At 38.7% G+C, this 26,952-nt stretch overlaps 1 protein-coding gene across 1 annotated transcript in view; it reads right to left on the bottom strand.

Moving 5' to 3' along the window:
* Positions 1 to 874: 874 nt before the first annotated feature.
* The window catches only part of RGS22 (regulator of G protein signaling 22), a 60,020-nt gene continuing 33,942 nt past the window's right edge, over positions 875 to 26,952 (bottom strand). The window contains exons 17-27 of the mRNA XM_054282544.1: positions 22,380 to 22,469; positions 21,735 to 21,883; positions 18,553 to 18,715; positions 17,782 to 17,940; positions 13,880 to 14,041; positions 10,834 to 11,013; positions 9,204 to 9,344; positions 5,464 to 5,751; positions 3,643 to 3,748; positions 2,984 to 3,077; positions 875 to 1,061 (exon numbers count right to left, since the gene is read on the bottom strand). Coding sequence (XP_054138519.1) covers positions 3,004 to 3,077; positions 3,643 to 3,748; positions 5,464 to 5,751; positions 9,204 to 9,344; positions 10,834 to 11,013; positions 13,880 to 14,041; positions 17,782 to 17,940; positions 18,553 to 18,715; positions 21,735 to 21,883; positions 22,380 to 22,469 — 1,512 coding nt within the window. The 3' untranslated portion in view covers positions 875 to 1,061; positions 2,984 to 3,003. The remainder of the gene's footprint in view (positions 1,062 to 2,983; positions 3,078 to 3,642; positions 3,749 to 5,463; positions 5,752 to 9,203; positions 9,345 to 10,833; positions 11,014 to 13,879; positions 14,042 to 17,781; positions 17,941 to 18,552; positions 18,716 to 21,734; positions 21,884 to 22,379; positions 22,470 to 26,952) is intronic.

Genomic DNA, 26,952 nt, shown 5'->3' on the forward strand with positions numbered 1-26,952 from the left:
TAAGAATATATGATCAGGACAACTACATCCATAAAAGAAAGTGTATTTCTTCCCTGCCAGCCTGTCTCCAGCAGCAGACAGTCCCATCCCTAACTCAGGGCTAATCCTTGGGAACAGCTCACTGGAGCTTGCTGATCAGCCTTTCTTTTACATGCGTTACACACATGTAGGGGAGAATGGAGCCAACAGCTTTGTGGCTGGGCACTGGTTTTTAAAGAGGTCTGAAGAATGTAGAGAGGTCTAGTATCATCCTGTCTCTTGCCTAGTAGTTAATTCTTCCCCTGCCCCCTTTTAATTTCTCAATTAAGCCTTGGTCCTTAGTCCCCACATCTACTGTGCCCCAAGTCTTTTGGAATGCAGCATCTTAGAAACTTCTTAGAAGTAGGGAGAGCTATGCAAGAGCAACCCTCTGTTGACTAATGTCTTGGGACTAATGATATTGTATATAAGGTCCCAATCCCATCTGTGTCCTGAGAGATTTTAATCCTTTCTTGTGGTTCAAAACTCAGAAATGAGACAGAAGATGAACTTTGAAACAGGAATCAGACTGAACTGGGAGGAAACAACAACAAGAACATCTGCCTCTATAATAACTCCGAGACCTCCTGAGTTATCCTTGATGAACAGAAGCTGTGTGAATTGCATAGTGAGAGCACAGTGTGCCAAAACACCCTGCTTCAGGGCTGTCAGTTCAAGGCAGTGTTTTACTTATTCATTAGATCAGGCACTGAAGAACTGGGTTTGATTATAAGATGTTTAAGGTGGAGACTACCTAGTAGTTTGCACCATGCATACTTCGGTGGAATCCCACTGCAATTTGAGCCTCAAGGTGTATTATTAAATTATAAACACAAGAGCCAGTGTCACAATCAGGTTGAAATAGAACACATTGGAACATGTTTATTTTCTAGCCTTGATCTCCTGGTTCTTAATAATATTACAAGTCATCATCTTTGCTCTGGAATTGTAAGAACAAACCTTGCAAGCACATTACATTTGTGTCTCCTGGCCACCTCCATTGAATGTCTCTGCATTCTCTCCTCAGAGAGATTTTGATGTGCCTGAAAAGGTAACAAAATGTCATTGCTGTATTCAGCCAGTTGGAATAATCAGAACAGTTCTTCAATTAATGCATCAGCTCAAATTGGGGAAATCAATTTATTGCAAATTAGAGTAAGTCATTACTAATTCAGGTAGTGGGGGAGAGAGGGAAAGAAAATAAGAACATATACACACTTAGAGAAAACACTTTTCCTCCATGTTTCCCAGGTTCAAGTTCACTCCAAGCACATCTCCTCCCCTCCTTGTAACCATCACTGGTTGCACTCTGTCCCTTTGGTGAGGCACTGGGAAGTTCCTTCTTCCTACTCACTATTTTCCTCTGCTGCAACATCAATCCTCCACAGGCTGCAGGGAATATCTGCTCCACCACAGAGCACCTCCTCCTCTTCCTAAACTTTCTCCTTAACCTCTTCCTCTTACACCTTCACCTCTGCCCTTGTTGTTCCCTTTGTTCTTTATCACTCCTTTTATTTCTACCTCCACTCTCTGGCTTTCTTTGCTCTTTCTGAAACATGTTTCCCCAAGGTGCCCCCATCTTGGCTGAGGGATCAGCCATGTCCTGTGATGGGTCCTTGGAAGAAACTGGGACTGGCTGTGCCCAGCACATGACAGCCCTGGCCTTTCTCACAGGCCTCCTGCTGCCAGCCTTGCCACCTATCCCCAACAAACCAGGTGTGACCTGCTCTGTTACAAAGTGGAGGGAAGATGCCCCATCAAAAGCATTCATGGCCTTGTGTAGCTGTCTCACCCTACCAGCAGAGTGGTCAGATCCCTATAGGATAGCTGGCAGGCAAATTTCCAGAGGCATTAGAGAGTGGGCTGCAACTGAACCTGGTGGGAGGGACCTCACAGGACCTCAACTTTCTCATTGTGTTAGTCTGTACCACAGCCTGGTGCCTGGCAGGAACGCAGCTCTCCGGTCTGGAATAGCCAGGGCTGGCTGGGCTGGGCTGGGCTGGGCTGCAGCAAGGGGGCAGGTGCCCTGTGGGCCTAGCTGGAGGCTTCCCAGCCACAGAGCAGGAGCAGAGGCCCTGCACCAGCACTCCACAGGGAGCAGAACAGTGGTGAGAAGGCAAAGGTGTGTGGAATACAGGCACACCTGCGAGGTGCAGGAGGCCCCAGGTGGATGGATTACTTTAACTGCAACTGTAGAACATGGTAAGAGGGCAGAAAGAGAATGGGAGGGAAGACCAAGGAATGCTGCAGTTTTCTCTGAAGTCATTTTCAGAAAGTGCTGCCACAGGAAGATTATTTTCAGACACTTGAAATTTTAGGAGGACTAGTGAGGGCAGGACACCAAGTTGCCTAACATAGCAGTGCCAAGTACAGAATTAGAAGAGGAAGGAGGAGCAGAGAAGGAAAGCAGCAATATTCCAAGTCCTATTAACTTTTTTAAGTTCACCTAATTTCAATATTGGCTTAAAAATACTAAAAAACCAAACCTCTAGAGGATTCTTCCTTCTAGGAATTTAAGCCTTGAAGCAAAATTTGGTTTTCTGTCTTTATCAATTTTTTTTTTTTTGCTGTCCCACTTCCTTCTCTCAGTTTAATATTTAATTTGCTTTGGCAGAGGTGATCTATTGCTAGTTCTGTGTCAGGTTCTTGACAGTAACTTCAGAGGGTCTGAGATTTCTCCAGTCATCTCATGTTCCTATTTAAAAAATCTTAACTGGAAAGCTTAGATAACCTAATTTCAGAGACTGCCATTTTGTAACAAAATTCCATCTGGTCAACATTAGATCCGCTAACCATGGCTGACATGAAAAATAAGCTTGTTTTCATATGGAGGCTGTACAGCTTCAGTTAAACATGATTTGGAGCAGGATAACTTGCTACTAATGAGCATCAGCACTGGCAGCAGGAAAACTGGCTTTTAAGAATTCATATTTCAAAGCACACTTGTTGTCAGTCTGGTACTCACTTCCTGCTTCTTGGGAAGATTCAGAATTTAGGCTTTGTAGGAATGGTGGCTTTTACAAAACTTTCAGGTTTCCGGGAGGACATAGACAAATAACCTGCATTTGGAAAAAAAATTAAAATTATGTGAAACTGAAGGAAGTGAATATTACATAGTGCTATTGCTAGCCCTACTACTAAATGGATGTTTTAAATGAATAAACAAACAAGTCATAATATCCTTGGCAAAGACCTACAAGGATATTCATAGCTGAAACAAGGATGAAGCAATGCCTCCAAAAACATACTGACAGACTGTGAGAAAGAGGTTTCAGTATCTGCTTGAAAGTTAGCTGATGAAGCACAAGAAGCCAGGGAGGTGAAATGTGTATGTAATTGCCACATCACTGCAGAATGAAGAAACGGCTTTGTTCCTCTCTGCAGCAGGACCTGTGCTGTAAAGGCAGTGCAAAGATACCCTACAACTTTTACTTTTTCTTTCTTAGAAAATATACCACTCATGAGTACAGCCCAGAGAGCAACTCCCCTACAGACAGCAAAAGAGAGCCAGAGGTTTCTGTTCACAACTCCAAAGAAGAGCAAGCAAAGTCCTTGTACTGCAAGGACACAAGTACACCTATGCTTTAAGCTTGTCCTGCTCAACTACAGAGCTTGGTTAATAACCTGCAGGGAGTGATGATGATGAGGTTTTCTGCAGATCTTCTTGCCTTTTGATGAGTATTCTTTCCTGCTCCAAGGCTTCTATGTACTTGGAATAGGACCAGGAAGCCTGCAAGAACCATCAAAAACCATCAGCCTTCAGGTCACATCACTGTAGCTTCTGATCCATTTCAAGAGTAAGATAAAAAACTTGTTTATGTTATATTCCTATTACTGGCTAATTACAAATATTAAGAAGATTTTTTTTTAATTATAATATTGGAATAATGGGAAAAAGAGTATTCCTGTAAATAAGTAAATCTCAAAACACCATGATTTAAGCAAGTTTGACAGATACAATGTTTATATTTATTCTTCATCCCTAGTCTGAGTGTTATTCTCTCTCCTTTCTTCTTCAAAAGCAAAGCAGCAGATCTTTACCCTCACAAATATCATTTGTGCTATCAAGGACTTAATTTTATCTCTGTGCTACACCCTTAGTCCTCCCCTTGGACTATGATTACTCTGTTTGACATAAACTCAAACCAGCAACTGATTTGTGGGGTGGAGAGGAAATACATATAAGAAAAGCTGTTTCTAGCTTATGTCCTTTCACTGAAGGTCTCATGAGCCTCACAGCTCCTTCTGCCTGACCTCTCCAGCAGAATGCTGCTACCGCTAGAGGCAGATCAACTGGAGATGCCATCCTTTCCTTTTCTAAGGATAAAATACTGCTTTTAAAGAAAACAACCACAGTTCAGATTGCATGTAAATAACAGATTGCCTTTCCAAAACAGGATGAGAACTGCACTTTTATTTGGCCTGGTTTTTATCTTATGGCATGAGAAGTTTGGAGCAAATTTGTCATATCATAATGCAGTAAGAACTTCTATCACCTTCCTACTGTAGGAAGGGGCTTGCAGAAGGGCTTATTGTTTATTAAGCCCTCTTCTTGAGGGTTTAAATGTATACCAGGGATGTACTGCCTTGCTCAACTCACTTTTTTTTTTTAATAGGTATGAGCAAAAGTAAAAAGGTCCACTTAAGGGTAAGAGTGTAAGCTTATCTATGCAATTCACACTGTGATTTCAGATTTTGGGGGTATTTAATGGTACCTTTTTCTATATTCTGCTCTTCACTACCATAATGTCGTGGGAAGAGCTCTATGGAATACAAGCAGTGGCCAAAGTGTGATTTACTCCTGATTCTCATGACATATCTGTGCTTATGTGGTTGCACAGGTTCCCTGTTATGTTCTGGCAATGCCAACTCAGCCATGAATGATCCCTTGATATGTCCAATGTAGCATGTCTGGTTTTCCCATTTCCAGGTAAAATAACTGTTACCTTTTCACTACTGATTTGATGCATTGTCAGAGTTGTTATGGAAGAAGTCTTGAAGTGGTTTTCAAATACCTAGATTTTCTAAAGGAGTTCAGCTTCAGTTTTTGACATATGACCAGAACAGGACTCTAGCCTAAACCAAATTCTTTCAGGATATGAATTTCACAAATAATGAAAAGCTTCTTATTCCAGAACTGAACTACATTTTCTTCAATTTATCTCTAAATATAGATTCTTTTTTTAATCCGTCCACCATAAGACCTTAACATTCTGTTAGCTGTTAATATTACTCAGAACCTACATCTTAAAAAAAATTAATAAAGAACAAAAAAAATCACCTGTAAGACAGGTAAACTTAAAACAGCAAAGCTAATTGTAGAGGAATGAACAGTTATTGAAGAACCATCTGACAGCAGTATTCAAAACCAAACTCCCCCTTCCCCTTTTCCCAAGATCATTTTATCTCTCTTGAATAACATCTGTAGGAACATGTATTATTTACCTTCCTCCCAGGTCCTTCTACAGGTGCTAAAGCTGCTGATGATCTTCTCTTAACATCAAGCTCATCTAGCAAAACACTCTTTGGCAGTTGAGTCAAGGGCTTAAGCTGAGTCAAGGGCTCAGGCTGAGTCAAGGGCTTGAGTTGAGTCAAGGACTTGAGTTGAGTCAAGGACTTGAGTTGAGTCAAGGACTTAGGTTGAGTCAAGAACTTGGGTTGAGTCAAGGACTTGGGTTGAGTCAAGGACTTGGGTTGAGCCAAATTAATGAGTTTTTTTCCTGCTTCTTTACCCTGCAAAAAAACTCATAATTAGATGTGAACAATAGTTACAGAGCTAAAGGAAAAAGCAAAGTATGAGGAACCAAAAATTGTCATTGGAAATGAGATAGTGTCATTTGCAGTAATGTTTTGTAATGCTTAGCTTCATAATTCATCATGCTGAGCATACTTTAAAGTAGCAGCTGCTTTTTTAAAGCATTTCTTTGTTCTAGTTTATGTTTCCTGTCCTCTACACTCCTACAGACATCTTTCTTTCAGATTCAATACCTGCTCCAAAATATACCTAGGTGACAGGTCAGATCTGCAACAGAACATATTTTAAGGACAGAGAGAACATTGCGAGCCTCTAATTTGGCCTAAGGTATAAATGTAGAATGCAGGATTTGTCGTGATTAATTCCAGCTTGGTCCAGTAGCTGTGTATGAACTACAAGTATACAAGTTAGGAAAACAGGCAATGTACAATCTACAGTGTAGAACAAGGTATTGTAACCCTTGGCAAACCGCTCTGGTGATTAACTGTTTGTCATTTTCATGTTGGTTTGCTTCGCCTTTGCACATTCTGTTTGATGATCCCAAAACTCTTCATAAACATCAATTGATGTTCATATTTGACATCACAAAGAGCTCTCTCCAAGAGCTGAGTAATATAACCCTCCCATGTTCCAAGAGAGAAAGAGAGGGGGAAAAAGGGGATCAAATTGTTCCCAAAGTCACTTAGTTAGTCCCTGAAAGCTCTGGAAAAGGATCACTGTGTCTCATTTCCTTGCTCCCAAAGTTCCTTTTCCTTTGTCATAATGCCCACTGTCCTATGAACCCATCAGCTGTAAGAGTGACTTTTGGGTACAGAGCTGCCCAGGCAGTGTGATGTTGATCTCCTCTGCAGAAACAGGCTCAGTAGCTTCTGTGGCACACTCATTTGGTGGAATGGGGATGCCAATGCAAACACAGAGCCATTGTGAATACTACTGCACTGCAGTTTATGTTTGCTGGCTCTCTCAATGAGAATGGTGAATTAATCAAGGTCTTTAAAGATTACTGTTCATAATAAATTAAGCAATGTTATAGTGGATTTAGATCCCATGCCATTACACCACTTACTAACAAATAAGCTTATTGCTAAGAGACATAGAAACACAGTAAAGGAAAATAATGTTGATAGCTTTCTTTGCTAAGGACATGGAAGGAGTATGTACAAATCTACAATGTAAGTTAAAGCTAAAAATTTAAAGCTATTTTGTGCACTTGAAAGCAAAAAAATCCAAAATCTATTTTGGAGATAAAATGCAATCATGTATACAACAAAATACTAGTACTGGCATCAAGGCAGTCTGAAAGAAGTGACTTATATATTGATAGTATGTGGATGTGCATCTAGCAGCTAACAAAGGAAAAAGTCCATTGCCAGGATGAGTTCTACTCTTTGGTAGACTTTGCCCCTTAAATAACAAATAGGTACACAAAAAATATTGAGATAGTCAAACAATACCAAGCTATGCATCATTGCTCAGTGAAAAGCTCCTTGTCTGCCCATTTTTTTCACTATACTTCATGAAAGTCCAACTCTTATCTGTTCAGTTCTAAAACTGAGGTGAGCACAGGTAGATTCAGTGCCCCAGGGACATGTGTAAAGGAAGAAGAAAGCAAATTCCTCCCCTAGGAGTATGATTGTTCTGTTTGAGATAAACCCAAAATAGCAACTGATCTGTGGGGTGAAGAGGAGATATATATCTATATATATATAAAGTTGTTTCTAACCCTTGCCAGAGCTTTGCTCTTGTTCAATGAGCCTGGTGGGGCAGAGGAAGATAGTCCTTCTTTTCATTGCCAAGAAATCATCACCTTCCACAAGCCAACAAGTGAACCTGCTGTTGCTCATGTTAGATGAAAGTTATCAGTATCCTTCAGGGATACTGCATCATTTGAATTACACTGTCACTGAGAGGAGAGAAATCTCAAGATTTCCCAGGCAAGAGAACAGGAAATGGCAAATTCTTTAAACAATAACAGAAAGAAAAAAGGATTTTACTATACTGGAAAAAATTATGTGTTGCACCCATTCTTTAAGAGATTTTAAAAGGTAACTGGTTTACTGATCTTTTTTTTTTTTTTTGTGAGGAGAAGAATAGTGTACAAACTGTTTACAAAGCTGTATTCTCTGCTTGTCATTTTCTACAATTTCTTACTCTGTTTCTCTGCTTAGAAGCATAATTCACCATTCCGATTTGCTCTCCATAAAAGCTAGGCTTTTGCCCTCCTGCCTAATATTTCTTCTTTATTCCTTGATCTTGATCAGAAATCTCATAGACAGGCAACAAACAGATGGAAAATAAGTCTGTGAAAATGTAAAAGTTTGTTACTTTGAAATATTGCACTCTTGCACTATAAGTATTGCCAATGGCCTTGGCAGACATATATATATGGAGACATTGTGCTCTGGAGAAAGTAAGATGAGTTCTTGGATTTTAGACTTCCCTTGACATCGCTGTGTGGCCTTGAGTAATGCTTCACTGGTCCTCAGCTTTCATGTGCATAAGAAAAATAACAATGCATATATGTTCTTGTGGGCCTATGTATCTGTCCAGATACCTGTGTGGTTCACATCACGTGGAACATCTCCACACATCTACATGGCATTTAGAATACATCAAGGTCTCTGTAATGCTACTTATTATAGTCTGCAAGTCCAGTAATTTCTCTGTCCTTAAAAGAATGTTCTCTCCTCAAAGCTTGCCAAACAATTGTATTTAATAAAAAATAAACTTTTTCAAAGCCTATAATCAATAGAAAAAGAAGTCCATTATATTTTAATTTTAAAAATCCAAGAAAAACAATTTTACAAACAAGCATTCCATTGTAGAGGTCACAGTTTTGTTAATGTGCTGGAACTGTCTGGAAACTTGCTGTGAACAGTCTAACAATTACACCTTCAAAGCTGAGAAAATATTCAAGCAAAGGCAAAGATTATGCAAATTAATTACCACATAAATATTTTTTTAAACAATGTGCAGGATTTTTAAATGGTCCTTCTGGAAAATAGATATGAAATCAATTTTGGTTTGGGTTTGGTTTGATTTCAGCTGTGGTCCAGAATGTAAATTCTAATATAAGACAATATATCATGAAAGTGCAAACAGGTCTGCAGTAGTCCACAGTACACACAGACTGTACACAGATTTACTGTTCTTAATTCAGCCTTCTTCTTTGCTCTTCTCTTGGCACAAAAGGTGACTAAAGTACATTTTTTCCTCTGGTTAATAAAAGGAGTATACCATTGACTCACCCGCTTCAACTCAAACATATGTATATGTACTGGCAGAATTGGGAAGTAATCACCTTAAGACTGGGTTGAGTGTAAAGCTTGAAATCTAACAAGATTAGGTAGCTTTGGATCAGGCTGAGAAAGAGATATTTTATTTGATGTATCTTTGCTCATGCGGTCACCTGAAACTTTCTGAGCCTTACCTTTGCTGTTATCCCTTCCATCTTTTGCATATCTTTTTCCTTTTTTTTCTCCAAGGACGCTAGAATTTTGTCACTCTCTGGATCACTTTGGAATTTACAAAATGCTGGCCAAAATTTAAACAGAAGAGCAAAAATACTCATCTGCACAGGAAGAAAATAAAGTCAATCTTGACCGCATTAAGGAAACAGTTGACTGTAAAATGAAATGCAGAATGAGATAACTATTTTTTTTGAACACACAGCCTTGTTCCTCCCACGTACTCTGTCCTGACATTTCAGCCCAGCTTTGCTCAGCACATGCTTTTCATCAGTGTGTTTATTACTGGTGAGAAATCTTCCTAAAACACAGTTAAAAGACATTTTCTTTTTTTACATTTCCCTAAACAATTGTTTGCATTAATGAAAACATCCATCACTTTTTACAAGTATTCTTGATAAAATATACACCAGTAGAATTGCTTTTGCACCACTGTTCTGCTCAAGTATTTCAAATATTCAGTTCATTAGGGAGAGGGCTTTTTTTCCTTTCCTTAAGAGAAAGGAAATACTTTTTTGCCTCTGGAAAGGCTCTTAAACCACATTACAGATCTATGAGCAAATCTTGGATAATTTTTAAATGATATAATCTCTCACAGGGTCATTTTTGAACTAGAATAAGAAAAACAATTTTAGAAAAGCAAACAGAGGGGCTCAGTGAATTCTGTTGCTGCACGTACTAAGGCTCACATTTTTCAATTTATTTAGACGTTTAATTTGCATTGAGAAACTTGGCTTCAAAGCAGCCAAGCATGCTCACTGCTCCTGGCTCAAGAGGCTTGAAAGTGACATGTAAGCCACTGTCGGGTTCCAGTCACAGCTATTTGGCCTAGTTCTTCCTTTGGTTTTGTGCCAGATTTCTGGAGTTCACTGGGTTTTACACAGGCTGAAATGAGACTTCTCTTTCTCTTAGGACCTATATGAACCTTTTTCTCTGACAAATCATTCATCTCTTGTCATCCAAACACTTTATGGACTCACAGTTGATGTCTAAAGGTGTCAGTGGGAATTTTATAGGAAAAGAACAACAACTACTTTTCTTGGTCTTAGAAGATAAGACAAGGCAGTATCAAGGGATAAGAAAATAGTAAGTCTGTAGTAAAGTTCCAAAATTGCTATTCAACCTGATTAATAGAAAGATCAGAGAGAAAATTTTCTACAGCCATTTAATACATACTTTCTGTAATAAAGGAGGGAAAGACATTCAGCAAGTTAAGCTGTCTTTGTGCTTGACTCACATCTGCATTTTGCATAAAACTGGAAAACCATGGACTTTCTAACTACAAATTACTTCTGTGACATTAACCAAGTGGTAAAGAACAAGCAATAAAGAACATAGACAGAATTCATTTCTACTGCCAGAATTCGTAACACAGACCTGGATAACACCTTTCCAGGATCAGCTAGCTGTCAGAGATTTTCTTTATTGAGCAGGATAAATCTGAAGACCTTACAGTCACTGAAATATATGACTGTAGCTTTCTCCTTCAAGCCCAAGCTTGTGTGTGGAGTCCTAACTGTCACATCAGCAATGAAGACTGGTCTTAAAATCAGGCAGTCAGTCTCTGGCCAGACCTATCACTTGGCTTCTTACCTGTGCCTCTCTAAAAATGTAAGGTCCTAGTTCTTTCCTGTGCTCCACAATCTTCTTTGCTTGTTCAGGTGGGATGTCAATCTGCAAAGCTGGGGGTATGGCAGAATTAATAAAGCAGTCAATAATAGCTGTGATCTTTCTCTGAACTATGGCATCATCACAATGGGAATGGCACAAGTCCTGAAAGATAAAAAATACCATTTTCAGTCAATGGAGAGAGACACAGGCAAGAACTTTTACAGGGCACCAGTCATCAAAGAGCAATAGTCAAACAAAAATAATTATACAACAAATTCCTTCAGTATGCAAGGCAAAATTCCTTTGGTAAATGTGCATGGTCAAAACCATACTTCAGACATGCATGAGGCTTCTGGTTTGCAAATGCAGATACATAGCAATCATTGATTTTAGGTGATAATTTCTGCCTGCATGTTTGGATATAACAGCTTAGATTTTAAATGCATTACTGGCAAATAGACATTTCTGAAAAGAGAAACACATCTACAAGTGTGAAAGGCACTGATTTTCACAATGAGCCTGCTATGACTTGCATAGCCATGGCAAATAAAAAATAAAGAAATGCTCCAACAAAAGAGGGAAAATATTTAGAGGGTACTAGATATTCTAACTAGGAGTGTTGTCACAAGAGAGGACACTGTCAGCCACCAGTACAATCTTCCATTTATTGAAATCTACTTTCACCATTCATTAAGATTTTCTAGTTTCCCAAAACCTCAGGGTTTGAAATAACTCTGCACACTATAGAATACAAAGAAAACCTGAACTTACAGGAGTGAGATGTCAAAGGAACACTGGGGTTTTCTATTTTTTTAATGTGATCCTATTGTTCTTGTAAAACCTGTTATTGCTGCGTTTTGACACCCTGACGATGCCACCATTGGACTTTGACATGAAGGAAAAATAATTCAAAGAATGTCCTTCCAAACTTTGAAACATGAACTTTCCCTTTATCTATATATTTCAAGAAATCAACATGACACTAGAACACAATAACCACTCAAAAGTTGTCAGGAAGAGAGCTCTTTAAATGAAGAATCTGATTTTAGTTTTGGTATAGAAGGCTACATATTTACTTTGCAAAGAAATTAAAACCATGACTTTTAAACAGAAATGTGGTATGTGAAAGAGCTGGCTTGCTTTGTTATGAATATTTTTAGTTTTGGGAAGGAAAAAAAAAAGAATGATAACAACTATAATAAAGAAAGTAAGGCAATGCAAAAACATATTAAATATATCCTTACTATATATATAATGGCTTTCTTTGCTCATCTAGCACAGAAGGCAGAGAGCTGTAGTATGAGGGAAGACAAACAAGCCATATGATATGAAGAGAGTTGAGACTGAGCATAGATAACCAGATGGAAATGATCCACAGAGTTATGTTTCTTCATATTTGTTTAAAAAAAAAATCTTGGTTTTGGATTGTCCCAAGATGTGCCTCCAGCCTGATGGGTTATGGGAGCAAGGCAGACACTGACAGCTAAAGGGAGTTCTGTCTAAACTGATGGCATGATAGGGCTCAGACAATACAAGTACGCACTGTGCAAAGTGCTGCCCACGCCTTTGGCAATATTCCTGCAGCTCAGCCTGACCCACAACACTCCTACTACTCCAGCCCTTTGCTTCTACAAAGAGCATCAACTGCCAACCATGACATTGCATGCATGGACAAATCTGGTCAGATTCTACTTTTTCTGGATAACAAGACAAATAAAATTAACATAAATGCAGGAAAGGGGGTGGAACAAAAAACAATGAAGGCTTTCTTCAGAGAGCAGTTCTACAAAGAAAAGAATTAAGAGCACGCTCCATATTAATTTGCAGAAAGTTTCCATATCCTCCATAATGTAGCAATGAAGAGTCACAAGAATCAACAAAACTTCAAATACCTAGAAAAGGATTTGTGTCATGGAACACCAGGTACCTTCATGTCAGAGTTTTAATCTAAGGTAATCACTCTGTAACCATGAGAGAGACAGCAGCACCCCCAGAGAGCATTTCAGTCAGTGATCCCTTGCCTGGAGATCAGAACCTTTGTGGGGAAGAGAGATTGTCCCCTGGAAACAGGAGAAGCTTCACCTTCTAATGCAGACATCGAATTCAAATTCATAAACAGTGAAAATACACCCACATGCCTGCAGCAGATCTCCAAGTGCTACTGCAACAGCAACTGTGTTTACAGTCCAGTTTCTGAGCACGTTAGCTAATCTCATGCTCCCTGCCTGCCATGTGCATATAGGCTATGTTCAGGAGCCCAGAAGAGGTTCTGCACTTTGGTAGCACTTTTGCATCAGGAATATCCCAGAGGCAAAAGGAATGAGGAATACATGAAAGATCTGTGGTGACCCTGCATTCAGTCCAGGATATTCCTAGGAGGCTGCTGTATGTCTTAAAGTTTCACTCCAGATGTTTTCTATTGTATTTCAACCCACACAAGCAATTTCACAAAACTACATATATATGGGAGGGATGTAATCCCTGCTGACCTTTCTCACCACATTTCACTTTGGTCCCAAGCTCAGCTCAAGTCAAATTTGATTCTGCAAAGTGCAAGGGAGCTGTGGTCTGCATTGTACATGTAGGGGTTGTTTGATACCATCTTTATATCTGTAAATTTGATTGAATTTTAAAGTTATCTCTCATTTTTGAGAAATTACCAAATTCAGATTGCAGCTAAAAGGACAGAATGAACATTTTAATGCTTGCATATTTCTACTGCTCAACAGATGAATACCAAACTCTGGGCATTAGCAAGATAGCAGTGTTCCTTTAGAGACTCAGAAGAATGCTACAGTTTGAAGAAGCATAAAGAAATACAGGGATAATGCATTTGAGTCAAGAACAGCTACCCTTAAGAAGTGAGGATTTTCACTGATGAAAAAACCAGTTTAAACAATGAAAGAGGCTTTACTATGAACAACAGAATGCTTATAGGTTTTTTTTTTAAATTCTCCTAATGTGCATGAATGGATGCATTTGCTGACAAATCAAATGCTATTCCCTTTGCTCTGTTTTACCACCCTACCTTATACTTTTGCACCTCTTGCCAAAAGAGCACTCCATTCCCCAGGAGGTCTCCCTTCTGTGCCACAAAGCGTTGAAACAGATTTGCTGTCACTGGATCCAAGAGCGCCTTGCGGAAAGCAATTATTTCACTAGATGAAGAAACATTCTTATTGTCCACATGCTGTCAAAAGAAAAAATAGATGCACCAAATAAACTTTGTTTCAAAAAGCAATAACAAAGGCATTAGTTAGTGTAAACTGTCTGATTCTTATCTTTTCACTGACCCTAACTTTCAGTAGTTTATGAGTTTATGACATGGATACAATAAAATGTGGCAAGGTTTCATTTCTTCCTTTCCTTTTTTTTTTTTAAGTTTGGTTTGGGGAACATTTTTTGGAAGATATGATGGAGAGGAAATGACTGACAATGATTTAGACCATATGACTGCATACTACAAAGTATAGAAACAGCTCTTGTTATTGATTATGGTAATGGGCTACTTTTCTAGAGAACAATTTGAGTTTTATGCAAACAAACAACAAAGGAAAAGGAACACACAAACCACACAGCTTAAAGCTGTAAAATGCTTTTGACAGGGATCTCACCAACAAAATGAGGTTTGAAATGTGCTGCTATGATCACCCACAGAAGCCAGAGAGTTTGCTCTCCATGAAATAAAGCTACCAATAGTAAAATAGAATTTAAAGTCATTGAGACATTTTGGAAATGCTCATGCTGCCAAGCACAGAACAGTAGGCAGCCAGGAAAGGGTGGGGAAAGAAAGATGGCTTATGCAGGGACAGTTTGTTTGAACTGAAGTTCATGCTGGCCTGCCTTCCTGAACAAACAGTTCTTGTGCTGTTGCTGAACAGCAAGCCAAACAACCCCCTTTTGTTATCAGATGGATGAATGAAAACCATCTTCTAGAAGTGGTTTAAAACTCTTGAAGTCCTGGAAGGGTGGAGTGCTGTTCAGTGGTGAGCATCGGTCAGAAACATTTTTAGTTGTTGCCAACAGTCCTGGAAATCTAAGCTGATCCTAAGCTGAAAGGGTTTCTGCAAACTTATCTTAAAACAAGGGGTTATGCTCAGTCCTGTCACAGAGCCTGCCAGGGGTAACAGCCTGCCCTGGCAAGGAGGGTGGTGGCTGTCCAGAGGGTCCTTGGGTGAAAATAAAGTCAGCTCAATTTAGGCAGTAGGGTTGGATTTTCCAAGCCCTTCTCCACTTCTCCAAACATGTTCTATTCTCTGTGACCAGAATTTAGGGAACTTTTGAGAAAAATTATTTCTAGGGCATATTCGTGAAGGGAAGAACAAAATGTTGCTTCCATCCTTATAGCAGTATGTAAACACGACTTATTTTATGGGTCAACAACCTTGAAGCAGAACATGGAGAACAATCATCTCCCTGACAAACAGGCAAAGGGAAAACTCACTTAACAGAACCCACATGCACTTTGGATCCCTTTTATGCTGATGGTTTGCATGGATAATTGGTGACCGGGTCTCTAGTTTGATTTCAACAGACAATAAAAGTTCAACTGAACAAATGTACACAACTTGTATGTTGGCAATCACAAAAAGTTCACTGCTCTTCAAGAGGAAAAAACTGGCAAACATCTGATGAAATCTATTATTACAAAGGTTTAAAAAGTTTAAATTTGATATTATCTCAGTGCTGTGAGATTAAAATACAATTCTAAATGAAACAGATACTGTGAGATATGATTAAACCTGCCCACTCTGCTGCATATTTCACATTCCCTTTTGTGTCTGCACGTAATCCACTTGCAATAATAAATAAACTACCAGATGCTGGAATGAACAGCTTGTCCAAATAAGTCCACTGCATGCAAAACACAGATAAATGTGAATTAAAGGTACAATATTAGTTTAAGGAGTGTTAATAGTGCTCCAAAGCCCAGGACAAGAGACCTTTATTTTCAAGTATGACCTCTCCAGACAGAAAGGGAGACAGATTTACCATGAACATCCAGCAGGGAACTAAATTCAGGAGTAATGTGAGTAATCAGTCCACTGTAACCAGTACAGTCATGATTGCTTTTAACAGCACTACATTTGGGCCTCACACTGTCAACAGGGAAATTGTGAAAAATGTGCAAGGTCCAAATGAAAAAGACTGTGAAACTGCAGACACAAGAGACATAGCAAATTTCACTCGCCTTCCACATCCTGGTTGTCTTTTGCTGGTCTTTGTGGGAAAGATCTTCAGTTATATCCCTTATCTACAGCTGAACAAAATATTATTATTCTATTTTTTAAATATTCTCTTTTTTTTGGTTAGCCTTTTAATGATTAAGACCCCAGTGGTAGAACAGTTTGTATGTCTTCTTATGGATTTTATGTCTGAAACTTGTTGTGGACCTGCACAGAATGCCATCCCTTCTTCAGCTATAAATGAACACCTGCTCATTAAGACTGGGGAATTAGAGAAGACAAGAGGCAATACCAGTCAAACTGTGCACTCCACTGGTGGTGGAGTTTACTTCACCCATAATGTTCTAAGGGACCACTTATGTGAGGAATAAATTTTGGGGTTGATTTTTTTTCAGTATGAAATATTTTTAGTTCCTTTGTACAGCTGTACAATAAATATAGACTTGATCCTGCAACTTCTTTGTAGCTGAATTACACCTCAAACAAAGGGCAGGTTTCCTGAATAAGGACTACATAGCATGCCCACACTGTTTTGTCACTGTGAAATATGAAGCCAGTGGAGAATGTCATCTGGTTTCACTTCTTCTAAAATACTTTCTTCAAAGAATCTTTTCATCCTCTGAATTTTCAATCAGAAAGAGAAAAAAGCAATTGGACATAAATGGAGTTAGGAAAAGACTAAAAGCTCATTAGAACTATGTATTTCCTGTAAACTGTTTATTTGAATACAGCATTTTCTAAACTACTTGGGCTAATCTCCCTGCCAACACAGTGCAGCAGGTGCATGAGCTAGCTTCCAGACCTGGAAGCAGCTTAGCCTTATTGGTCTTCTGCCAGGGCTTGTAAAGGAGGCAGAGCTCAGCTAAAAGAAGGAGAGGGTTAGGATTTTTTAAAATTTAATTAGCATAATCAATGTTAAAATTATAGTTTCAAGCACTGCAGTTGCATATGTGTCTGCTTGGTCAAACTTTGAAGTTTCCCTCTGCTATGACATTCTCATGTCAGAGCTGTTATGGAAGTGCAAAACACCAAGTCTTTGCCTCTGCCCACCAGCAGGATGATCCCCTTATGTGGATCACAGCCACAGAGGCACTCATAAAAGGCAGATGTTAGCTCTGCCCATTCCTCAGTCTTCCTAATGAACCAGCAGGAGTGAAAGGCTCCTCACTCCCAGCTTTTTGGCAGCTTTCTGAAGTAACCAATTGGAGCAAGACTTGTAGCAGTTAACCTCCCCACTCAGAAGAATTTCACAAGTCCTGAACTCGATTCTGCAGGCATTGCAGCTCCAGATGGGAGAATATGGACAGCATAAGAGAAAGAATTATGGCATGGGAAGCTCACTCATTTGCTTGTGTCTTGGTCCCTTTGGGAACATTCTTTACACAAAGCAGTTTTTCTTCAGTGTGCAACTGTATGGTTAAGGCAAAATGGCATAGGGAGAGCGTAGCAGCGCAGCAAAAATTAGGTCACTCTCCTGGCAGGCTGGATGGCAGCAGAGCTAACACCAGCTCCTTCAGATTTGGTATCTAACAATAATACTGTCAGCTAAACTAAGCCTTCAGATGAACTGCCTTCACACTTACCAAGATAAATGTTTCAACCTGTACATGCTACAGCATCTCTTTCAATGTAAACTAAAAGTAAATTGTGGGCTGCTTTTCCTCTGAACCTTTCTACCCCAATGGTAAATTATGAGCCAAACAAAAAACAATGCCTGTATGTGTTGCTGTTGTTAAAAAATTACCTTTGCTTCTTCCTCTGCCCCACGGTGTTCTTCTGCCAGGAACAATGGCAGCCATTGTTTTTCTAATCTCTTCTGGACACATTGCTGAACTTGTAGCAGAGCCTCTGCCGAAAGCTGATCATGAAGGCTTTGTCTCCTTCCTCCACCTGAATGCATTAGCTAAGCAATCCAAATACAATAACACATGACATAAACGTTTGTGTATACCAAAAGTCCTTTATCTCTCTACATCCTTGATTTAGCAAAGCATGAGCTTAACTGTAAGCAAAGCACTTAATGCATGCTTACCCAAGGCTCACATGTACTTTTCATAAAAGGGAACAGATTACATTTGTCCCTACCTATAATAGGATACAGACTCTGGTGAATAATACCCCAGCTTGACCAAGTAAATTGCCTAAGTATCAAGATATATCAGAGCACCACAGCTCAGACTTGCTGTCTGTGGCTTTACTGACATACTAAAATAGAAAACTGGAACAAGTCACTGTGCCTGAAAGTCATTTTCACACTTTCTGAGCTGTCTTGTGCATGCTTTGACTGTGGCCTAGATCACAGTTCGGGAGAGATGTTCTGTAAGAGGTAGGGAGAAAAAGCCTGAACAGGAAGAAAGGGACCTATACAACCATAATAGAACCATACTGGTGGCCAAAAATATAGGCAAGATTTGAGGAATAGCTTGGAGAAAAGCTGGAGCAGACCCACTTGTGGATTTTTATCTCAGTCACAGTCACAGTGACTGTTCTTTATGAATGGCTCTGTGACTGCTACCTCTTCTTGTTGTTCTCTGGTAGCTGGGCTGTTGGGTCCAAAGAAGTACTCATTGTTTAAGTACTTGGTTTTAATGTCTTCCAATTTTTCATCACTTTTTTCTTTATCCTTTTGGAGCATCTTTCTGAACTCTTCAATATCTAGCCAGCACATGAGATCCATGCTACAAACAAATTTAAACAGAATGTTATTTCAATATTGAGTTAATTTCATCAACATTCTAGGGAGTTATCAGTTCAACCACAACTATACCATACCGAAGTATTCAGGACCTAAATACCAGGTCAGATTGGGCTGAAATTTTATGTCATTTTTTCTCTGCTAGTACCATCTGCTGAGACCATGGCACTTGCTGAACAGGCAGAGCAAACTTTTATCTTAGAGATCTCACTTAGGGTCCCATCTGGGGGTACCCTGAAAGGAGTTACCTCCTCAATATGCCACTGCTAAATCCAGCAGGGACTGTGGACCAGAACCGTTGTGCAGAGCTCACGGAGAGAATGAAGAGTGAAGCAGATGAGAACTTGAATCAGTACTGAGGCTGCGAGCCCCTGAGAGATGAGCTGACACCTCCTGCTCTGCCTCCTTGTCATATTGCCTGAGAAAGGAGCAGGGATGACAGCTGGGAACATCAGCCCAAGAAATCACCCCCTTCCTGCCCCGTGTGAAGTGCTAGAGTTTAAATCAGTCTGCAGCTGAGCAGATAAAAACAATTAATGGCAAAATTTGTTTCTAGGACTTTCTGTGGGCTGCTTTCTCATAAATTACCAATTCTATTACTTATTTAATTGGTGACAAATCATTTCAATGATGCAGTTCTCAATCTATATATTGTTCATAATGTTTGAGTGTACACTATAAATTTAAATTTGTTTTCATAGAATCATAGAATGGTTTCATTCTCTAAACCAGACAACAGAATAAATGACATATCTACAATTTCAGTTTAATTTATCTGACTGTTTTCTGACAGTATCTTATTAGCTGAAGTTATATGAACATTTGAGTGAGTACATTCATTGTATCTGCAGCAGGAAAAATGAAACATTGAATTCAGACAAATCTGTTTCAGTTTTCCATTTGGTTAATAACTGGCTTTTTCAAAACATTATTCTATGAGTAAAATGTTCAAAAGCATCTGACTGATTTAAGAACAGATGTTCTCCTTTCAAAAGTCTTTTGAGACCCTTACAGAACCCTAAGTTGTATTGAGACTGAAATTCTTTCATTTGCTAGTTCATCACAACATGACTAAGTTCACCCAAATGCAAGTGATCCAAATTACTGTGGTTTATGGTGTAACTCCTTGGCATCTACCTATGAAAACTGACCAAATATGTGCATCTTTTTAAAAAGTAAAATATATAATCTTCAAGTGTGTTAGATAAACGGTTTAGTGGTGGCTTATCCTGGCATAGTGGATCAGGAGCACATCCACAGTCAATTAGCCTGGCGGGACTAACAAGTGGTAATTCACTAATCCGAAGTAACACAAATTGTCCTGCAATTGTGTGAATATATCCTATACATTTAAAAAAGTATTAATTAATGGAGCTTTGCTTAGTTTCTTACCAGAATTTGTGCACAGGCACTCAGCAGCCTGTGCTTCCTGAAACTTGGATCACTTACATTTGGACATTATCAGAACCATAAGTTTTGATGAAAAGGCAAATGACGTGTTCATTGGTTTTTTCTGACATTTTCCAGACTGCATTAGTTCTAGGATCCCTTTCAGCTTACAGTACCATTAAGCACCTTTATTGTAGCATGCCAGCTGGACTCCAGAGTAACTAGTCTGGACCCAGCCCTAATACACTGTTGTGAGACTTTTTCAAATGTTTTTCTTCATTATGAAGGTTTATTAAAAAAAAAAAAAAAAGGCTCCATAAATTAAACATTTCTTTGCCTGGTTCTACCACTTAAAATTAGACTTGTCTGTGATGAACAAAGCAGGAAATACCAGAGACAATTCAGCATACCTGTCCATGACCTGTTATCTGCTGATTCCTACCATTTCCCCAGTGAACTAGAGAGGAACTCAAGACTAGTGGTCTCTGAACCGCAGTATGTGAAGGGGGTGTCCAAGACCATTTGTTGAGGGGCAGCAAGAAAATATTAAAACTTTAGTAGCACATGTATATAATGTATAAAAAATTATACATATATATATATATATATACATACACACTAGGGTTCCACACTCAAAAAGTTTTTACTGATGAGATGCATGAGCAAGAAGTTTGGAGACCACTGCTCTAGACAACTAACTCAGAAGTCACCTGACTATAGGCAGCTAGACCATAAGAATTTCCATCTGAACTCATTATCTGCAGTCCATTTGTAGTCAGTAATCTTAGGAATAATCCATCCAAACTGGTTTTAGATTTTACCTTCAGAATTAGGAATGTTGTGTCAGAAGTGTATATTTTTGTCTCTCTGACTACAAAGAGAACCTATGTGATAAGCAGAAGTGATGACATTGAATCTTGGCCAGAGTAGTTTTGTGCCAGATGCCCCTTTCAGGGCAGTTTTGAAAAAGGTGACTAATATCCAATGTAAAGCTATAGCAGTGCTTGACTAGAAGCAACAGTCAATACGCAAAGCATCAACTCATGGGAAGCCCGACTAAAGGAAGGAAGCAACAATTTAAAGACAAAAGAAAGAGTATCAGCTTCTGTTTAGATCTTACTTTTAAAACAAACAGGCTCACCTTTTCAAAGACCCTGCCTAAAATTGTATCTGCTACAAGCTAGTACTTAAATCTGCTCAGCAGACACAAAACTGTGGTTGCTGTCACACTGTGACAATAACATGCCTGTTTTCTATTTGTACATTTTTATAATAACCAGCTTTAATTTTTAAAATGTACTAAATTGAATCTGTACTAAAAAAGAGAAAATTTTACTCATTATAGGCTAATTATTCTACTCATGGGTTTGTCACTAATCAAAGCAGAAACTGAAAACAGAACTGTAATACAAATATGTTTTGACAGGAGAATTTTTAGCCCAAACACGTTAAGACAATTCAGTTGTCTGAACAATGTGTCTGTGTGCTTCATAAATATGCAAAAACATTTTTTAAAAGACTAAAATCTGTCAACATTTAGATAGCCAAGATCATTAGCAAATATTTCTTCTGAACTTAGAAATAGGTAAAATAACAATAATGAAGAAACATACCTAGCAGAACGCTTATCAAGAAAAGCCTGGAATTGTTCTAACTTCTCTTTGTCATGGATCAGGTCAGACAGATTAGGACCTGCCAATTCTTTGGGAACTTGATGCAAGTGCTGATCTTCTTTGAGAGCCTCCGTGTCAGCAACAGTACTCTGAGGGGAGAAATTATTTTGCTTGCATAACTGCTTTTTTCACCTCTGCATTTTGCTCAGTCTAATAATCCTTGCATTAGATAACCTATCTCTGTAAAATAGCTTTCTAATCACTAAGAAAATAAATTGAGTTAAGTCTCCAGCTCCTAACAAGCTTTACTTTTATGTTTGCTTTAAACATATCAGTGTCTGCAGGTTCCATAATCAAATAATCCAATATATACCTGTAATTCCCTTGAAATTGAGGCATTTACTCAAGAGTAGAGGCCCAAAACACATTCCACAGACTTTAGGTCTGATATTGATGGAACTGATAGAAGACCTGTGTATCTAATTAACACAATGGCTGTCAATCAGTCCCCAAAATGAATGGTAGAAATCAGACTATTTGCTTCTCCAAACTAGCATCTGGTCAGCTTTTCATTGCTGATACTCAAAGTGTGAACCCTCTCTGACAGAGAAAGGGTTTGTTTTTGTTAGTAGGTACTTGTCTTACCTCATCCTTCTCGGAACTCACTTGATGCAAAGCCTGGAGCTCTCTAAAGTACACGGAGTCCAGCTGTTGAGTTTCTTCCACCAACTCCACCTAATAAAAATAATATCTTGTATCACCCCTACAGTACACATTATAGAAAGATGGAGAACTACATGGGCATTTTGCCAGTGACAGTGGATGGAAAAGAATACATCTGTCAGCGATGAGACTGATGTTTAGAAGAGACAAGAAGTCACATTCTTGTGACAAACAATTCTATTAATAGCTCTGGTAGAACACACTTCTCCCATCTGCGTAGGCTCAGATGCAGATTTCTATAGGTAACTACTAAATAACCTCACTATAACTTTAGGCAAATTGATTCAAAAATTGCTAAATTCTAATGTGTACATAATATATTGTGTATGTTTTGCATATATTATATTGTGTATATTGGATCAGACATACCTGATTGCCTATACCAGCAAATTGTATGCCAAATTGCCACTGAGAAGCAGAAAACCAGTTCTTAAAACTAGGACTCTCAAAGGGAAATGTCAAGAAGACAGAGTGCTGCAGATTTAGAGAAACACAAATTTAAGTTGAGAAAGATGTTAAAATAGCTAAACAATAAAGATGAAAGCATTCTGACTTTCAGTCTTGTCCTATTTCTTAAATTATTAACTGTGTGTGATTTGAATCCATGAAGTTGGCATTTTAACTTAATTAGAAGCTGTATGTAACTAGAGCAATTCTTCAGTTATGTACAAACAATCAGTAACTGTGAAAGAGATATGTGGTGACCTTCGTTGCTGCCTAAATCATTTTAATGCAGATTTTAGGATATTTAGCAAAATCGAGCCAATGCCTTACACTGATCTGCATGCCCATTACAAAGATTAGAGAGCTGTGATTGTCTTATACAAGTGTTTATGTGCCAGAGAGAGAAGAGAATGTTTAGAAAAATATTCATTATTTTTTCATCTAAATGTGAATACCACACTAATCACTGTGTTATCTGAATGTCTTCAAGCTCAATGTAACTTTATTCCATTGTTATAAGGTGCTTTGGACTATTCTTTCCCTTAGAAGAAAATATAGCTTAAAATTAAATAGTGAAACAATTCAAAACATTTTTCATGACAGAGGCAGAGTAAAAAGAAATTCTCCCGATTTCATGCTTCATTTAAAGAAAAAATGTAGATATATTGAATATGTCCCAAATGAACAATTTTGGACTCACCTAATTCTTGATAAAATATCTTGTTTCATTATGGGCCAAATATGTCCTGATATAGAGTTGAACAAAGGGGAAGAGTAGAGCCAGGGAGTGAATAAAATACAAAGCAGACGTTGTCTTTGTGCTTGGGAAGGAGTGTGCCTAACTATCAGCCTGAAGCTAGTACAAAGAGACTCTAGCGCCTCCTAGAACAGGTCGTTTAATGTCTTTGTATTGTAACTCTTCACAAACACTTGTATTGTGCAGTCAAAAGGATTTTGTTGGGTTTTTTTGGGCTCAGATTAAGATCTTTGTGTTGTTAGAGCACTAAGAAGTCTGCACGTAACTTCACTTGCAAAGGAACACATCCTCCAAACTGAAAGGGCAAGAGATTATCCTGTGGTTAACTCAAGGAGATATCAACTGACACACATATTAACAGAAAAGTATAAATCTTCAATTCTTACTTTTCACTAGAAGCAGTGAAAACAGAGAGCTCTAAAGCAGACTCCTTCTTACGCAAAAACGATGTACGAGAACCCTCGGCTGTGCTGATGATTTGACTCAGTGAGGACCGGCAATAGACTCTAGACAACCCTTACAGATAGCACACAGAGAAAATACCCAAGTACAAAAGATTAAAACTAGCCTGATAGAAATTACATAAAATTTCAGATTCATGAAAGTATCAGTCAATTCCAAGGTGCACTGCAGGTCATAAAGAGTTATAGCTGAAATAGTTCAGAAAAAATAATTTATCTGAAAGGTTGGAAAAGATGTTGAAAAGCAAAGAAAATATTTTACAGATGTGTTTGGATTACTATATTTCATTTCACTAAGTTTCTCAAAGTTTCAAAACTTCTAAAAGATATTATGTTATCACAGGATGAGAGAGAAAGTCCCCTCGTGAATTAAGTAGAAGGTAGAAAATCAAAACCAAAGAAATAAATAACTTTCATTAGGGGGTGGGGTTCCTATTGTAGTCTCACAGGGACCTGCACTGAGGTTGTTTTTTAAACATTCAGAAACTATGTGGAAAGGAGGTGAGTGAGGAGACAACAAAGTTTGCAAAATGATTCCACAGAGCAAAAAATTAAATTGACTGTGAAAAGCTGCAGGATAGCAGGACACTTTAGCATCTGCGTGATAAAAGGCCAGCTGAATTCAACGATAATAAACATTAAGTCATTCCAGTGAGCTCCAAATTAGGGCTTTCCATTAGTAGTTATTACTTAGCAAGGAAATCTTTGAATCATTTGCAGATGGCTATTAGCTTGCATTTTGCACATCCATTCAAAATTCACCAGTAGTCAAAATGATAGGGACAATTAGGAATGGGCAAAGAGCACAACAGAAAACATGGTTCTGCCACAGAATGATCCCTGGTGCATCCAGACTCTGAGTATTGCTTGCATCTCATCAAAATAATATACATACAGATGGGGCAATAAGTGCAACAAAGGTATGGAACACCTTTTGTAGGAGGAGAGGTCAAAGTGTCTAGGATTCTTCAGTTTCAGGGAGATCTAATTGAAGTGGGATATCACAGAAACTTGTAAAAGCATAACAACATTGAGAACAGGACAAGATAATAATTGTTTACTTGTTCTTTGTCATATACAAAACTAGGGCACCAGGTGAAATTATCAGGGAGGCCTTTCCAAACAAATCAAGATACACATTTTTTCTCCTATTGCATGACTAAACCATGAAACTCACTTTTACAGTGAGGCTGAAGATACATCACTCAAGATACACTTTACAGAAACCCATGGAGGAAAAAAATTTCCTCAAAGACTATTAAAATCAAGAATATGGATAAGACCTCTGTTCCATGAACTTTCTTGGTTGCAAAGTGCTGAAGATAGCTGTATGTCTCTTTTCTGTTCTTACAATCTGTTTTTAAATTTTAATACTGGTTAGAAGACCACTCTCAACTTTGATTTTAGGTATCAATTAATCTAGTTTTTCTTACATGCATACATGATACAGAACCAAAAACAGACTGTATTACAAAACTTCTGAAAAAGGAGATTTCAACATATTTTGCAGTGGGCAATGTGGGAATGTTATTACAAGCTGACAGAAGTATCATCAATAAATTATGATATTTCTTATAAATTGGAGATGCTTCATCTAACCTCATACTGAAGAAAAACAGGAACAAGAACCAACTTCCTGCCCTCTCTCTCATGATTTTCCACTATAAGTTTCTCCTTCTATTTCCAAGAGAGAGATGTTTCCAAGAGAGACTTGAAATTAGAATCATAGAGTATCCTGAGTTAGAAGGGCCCTACAAGAATCATTGAGTCAACTCCTGATCCTGCACAGCACCATCCCCAAGAGTCACACCACGTGCCCAAGAGCATTGTCCAAGCACTTCTTGAATTTTCTCAGGCTTGGTGCTTGGCCTGGGGAGCCTGCTCCAGTGCCCAACCATTCTCTAGGTGAAAGAACTTTTCCTAATAGTCAACCTAAACCTCCCCTGACACAGCTTTGGGCCATTCCCTGGGGTCCTGTCACTGGGCACCACAGAGAAGAGACTGGTGTCTGTAGACCACCTCACTCTCTTCTTCTCCAGGCCAAACAAGTGACCTCAGGCCTTGTAGGCTTTCCCCCAAGGGCCTTCACCACCTCCATAGCCCTCCTCTGGACACTTTCCAAGAGCTTTGTATCTTTCTCGTATTGTGGCAACCAGAAGGAGTTTGACCTTCAGCAAGCAACTTGTAGGTAAGTTTACAAATAACAGAGAGCCACAGCATCCACCACTGTCATCACCATTTCTTGTTGTTATTGGTCAGAGGCACAGCCAGGATTGCAGCCCTTTCCTCTGACCTCCATGAGCATGCTCAGTTCAAACTTTCAGAACATTTTGGGATTAGAACTGAGTACACCTCTGAGCCACTTTTTCAGAGCAACAATCCAAAAATTGTTTGGGGCAAATACAGCTGAACCACCATGTCACATTTCCTCTATGCTAAGCAGTAACTGCACTTAAATTCTAAACACCAGAAATATCTACTGTCACTGCACTGACACTCTAAAAAACCACCTTACTACGTGCTTATCATTAAAAATACAGAGTGTTTGTGGGCAATCCATCATTAAAAAAATTACTTCTGATCAATGGTACAATTGCAGAAACATGAAACTTCCTGAGTGCAGAGATAAATTTTACCATAGCAAGATATGTTTCTCCCCAGTTCACAGGCCAAGGAGTCCATGAAGCCCACAGCTTCCTTTCACATGAGAAGTCTGCTCTCCACAAAGAGCTCAGCCTATTTCAACTTATCAGGATAGAAAGGAGTAAGTAAAACATCTTGTAATACTCCTCCCTTCTGGAGTATAAATACAACAGGGTTCATATAAATGATC

This window comes from Melozone crissalis, unplaced genomic scaffold (assembly GCF_028551555.1).
Source record: "Melozone crissalis strain CALT ecotype California unplaced genomic scaffold, PUWL_Pcris_2 ptg000002l_1, whole genome shotgun sequence".
Classification (NCBI taxonomy): domain Eukaryota; kingdom Metazoa; phylum Chordata; class Aves; order Passeriformes; family Passerellidae; genus Melozone; species Melozone crissalis.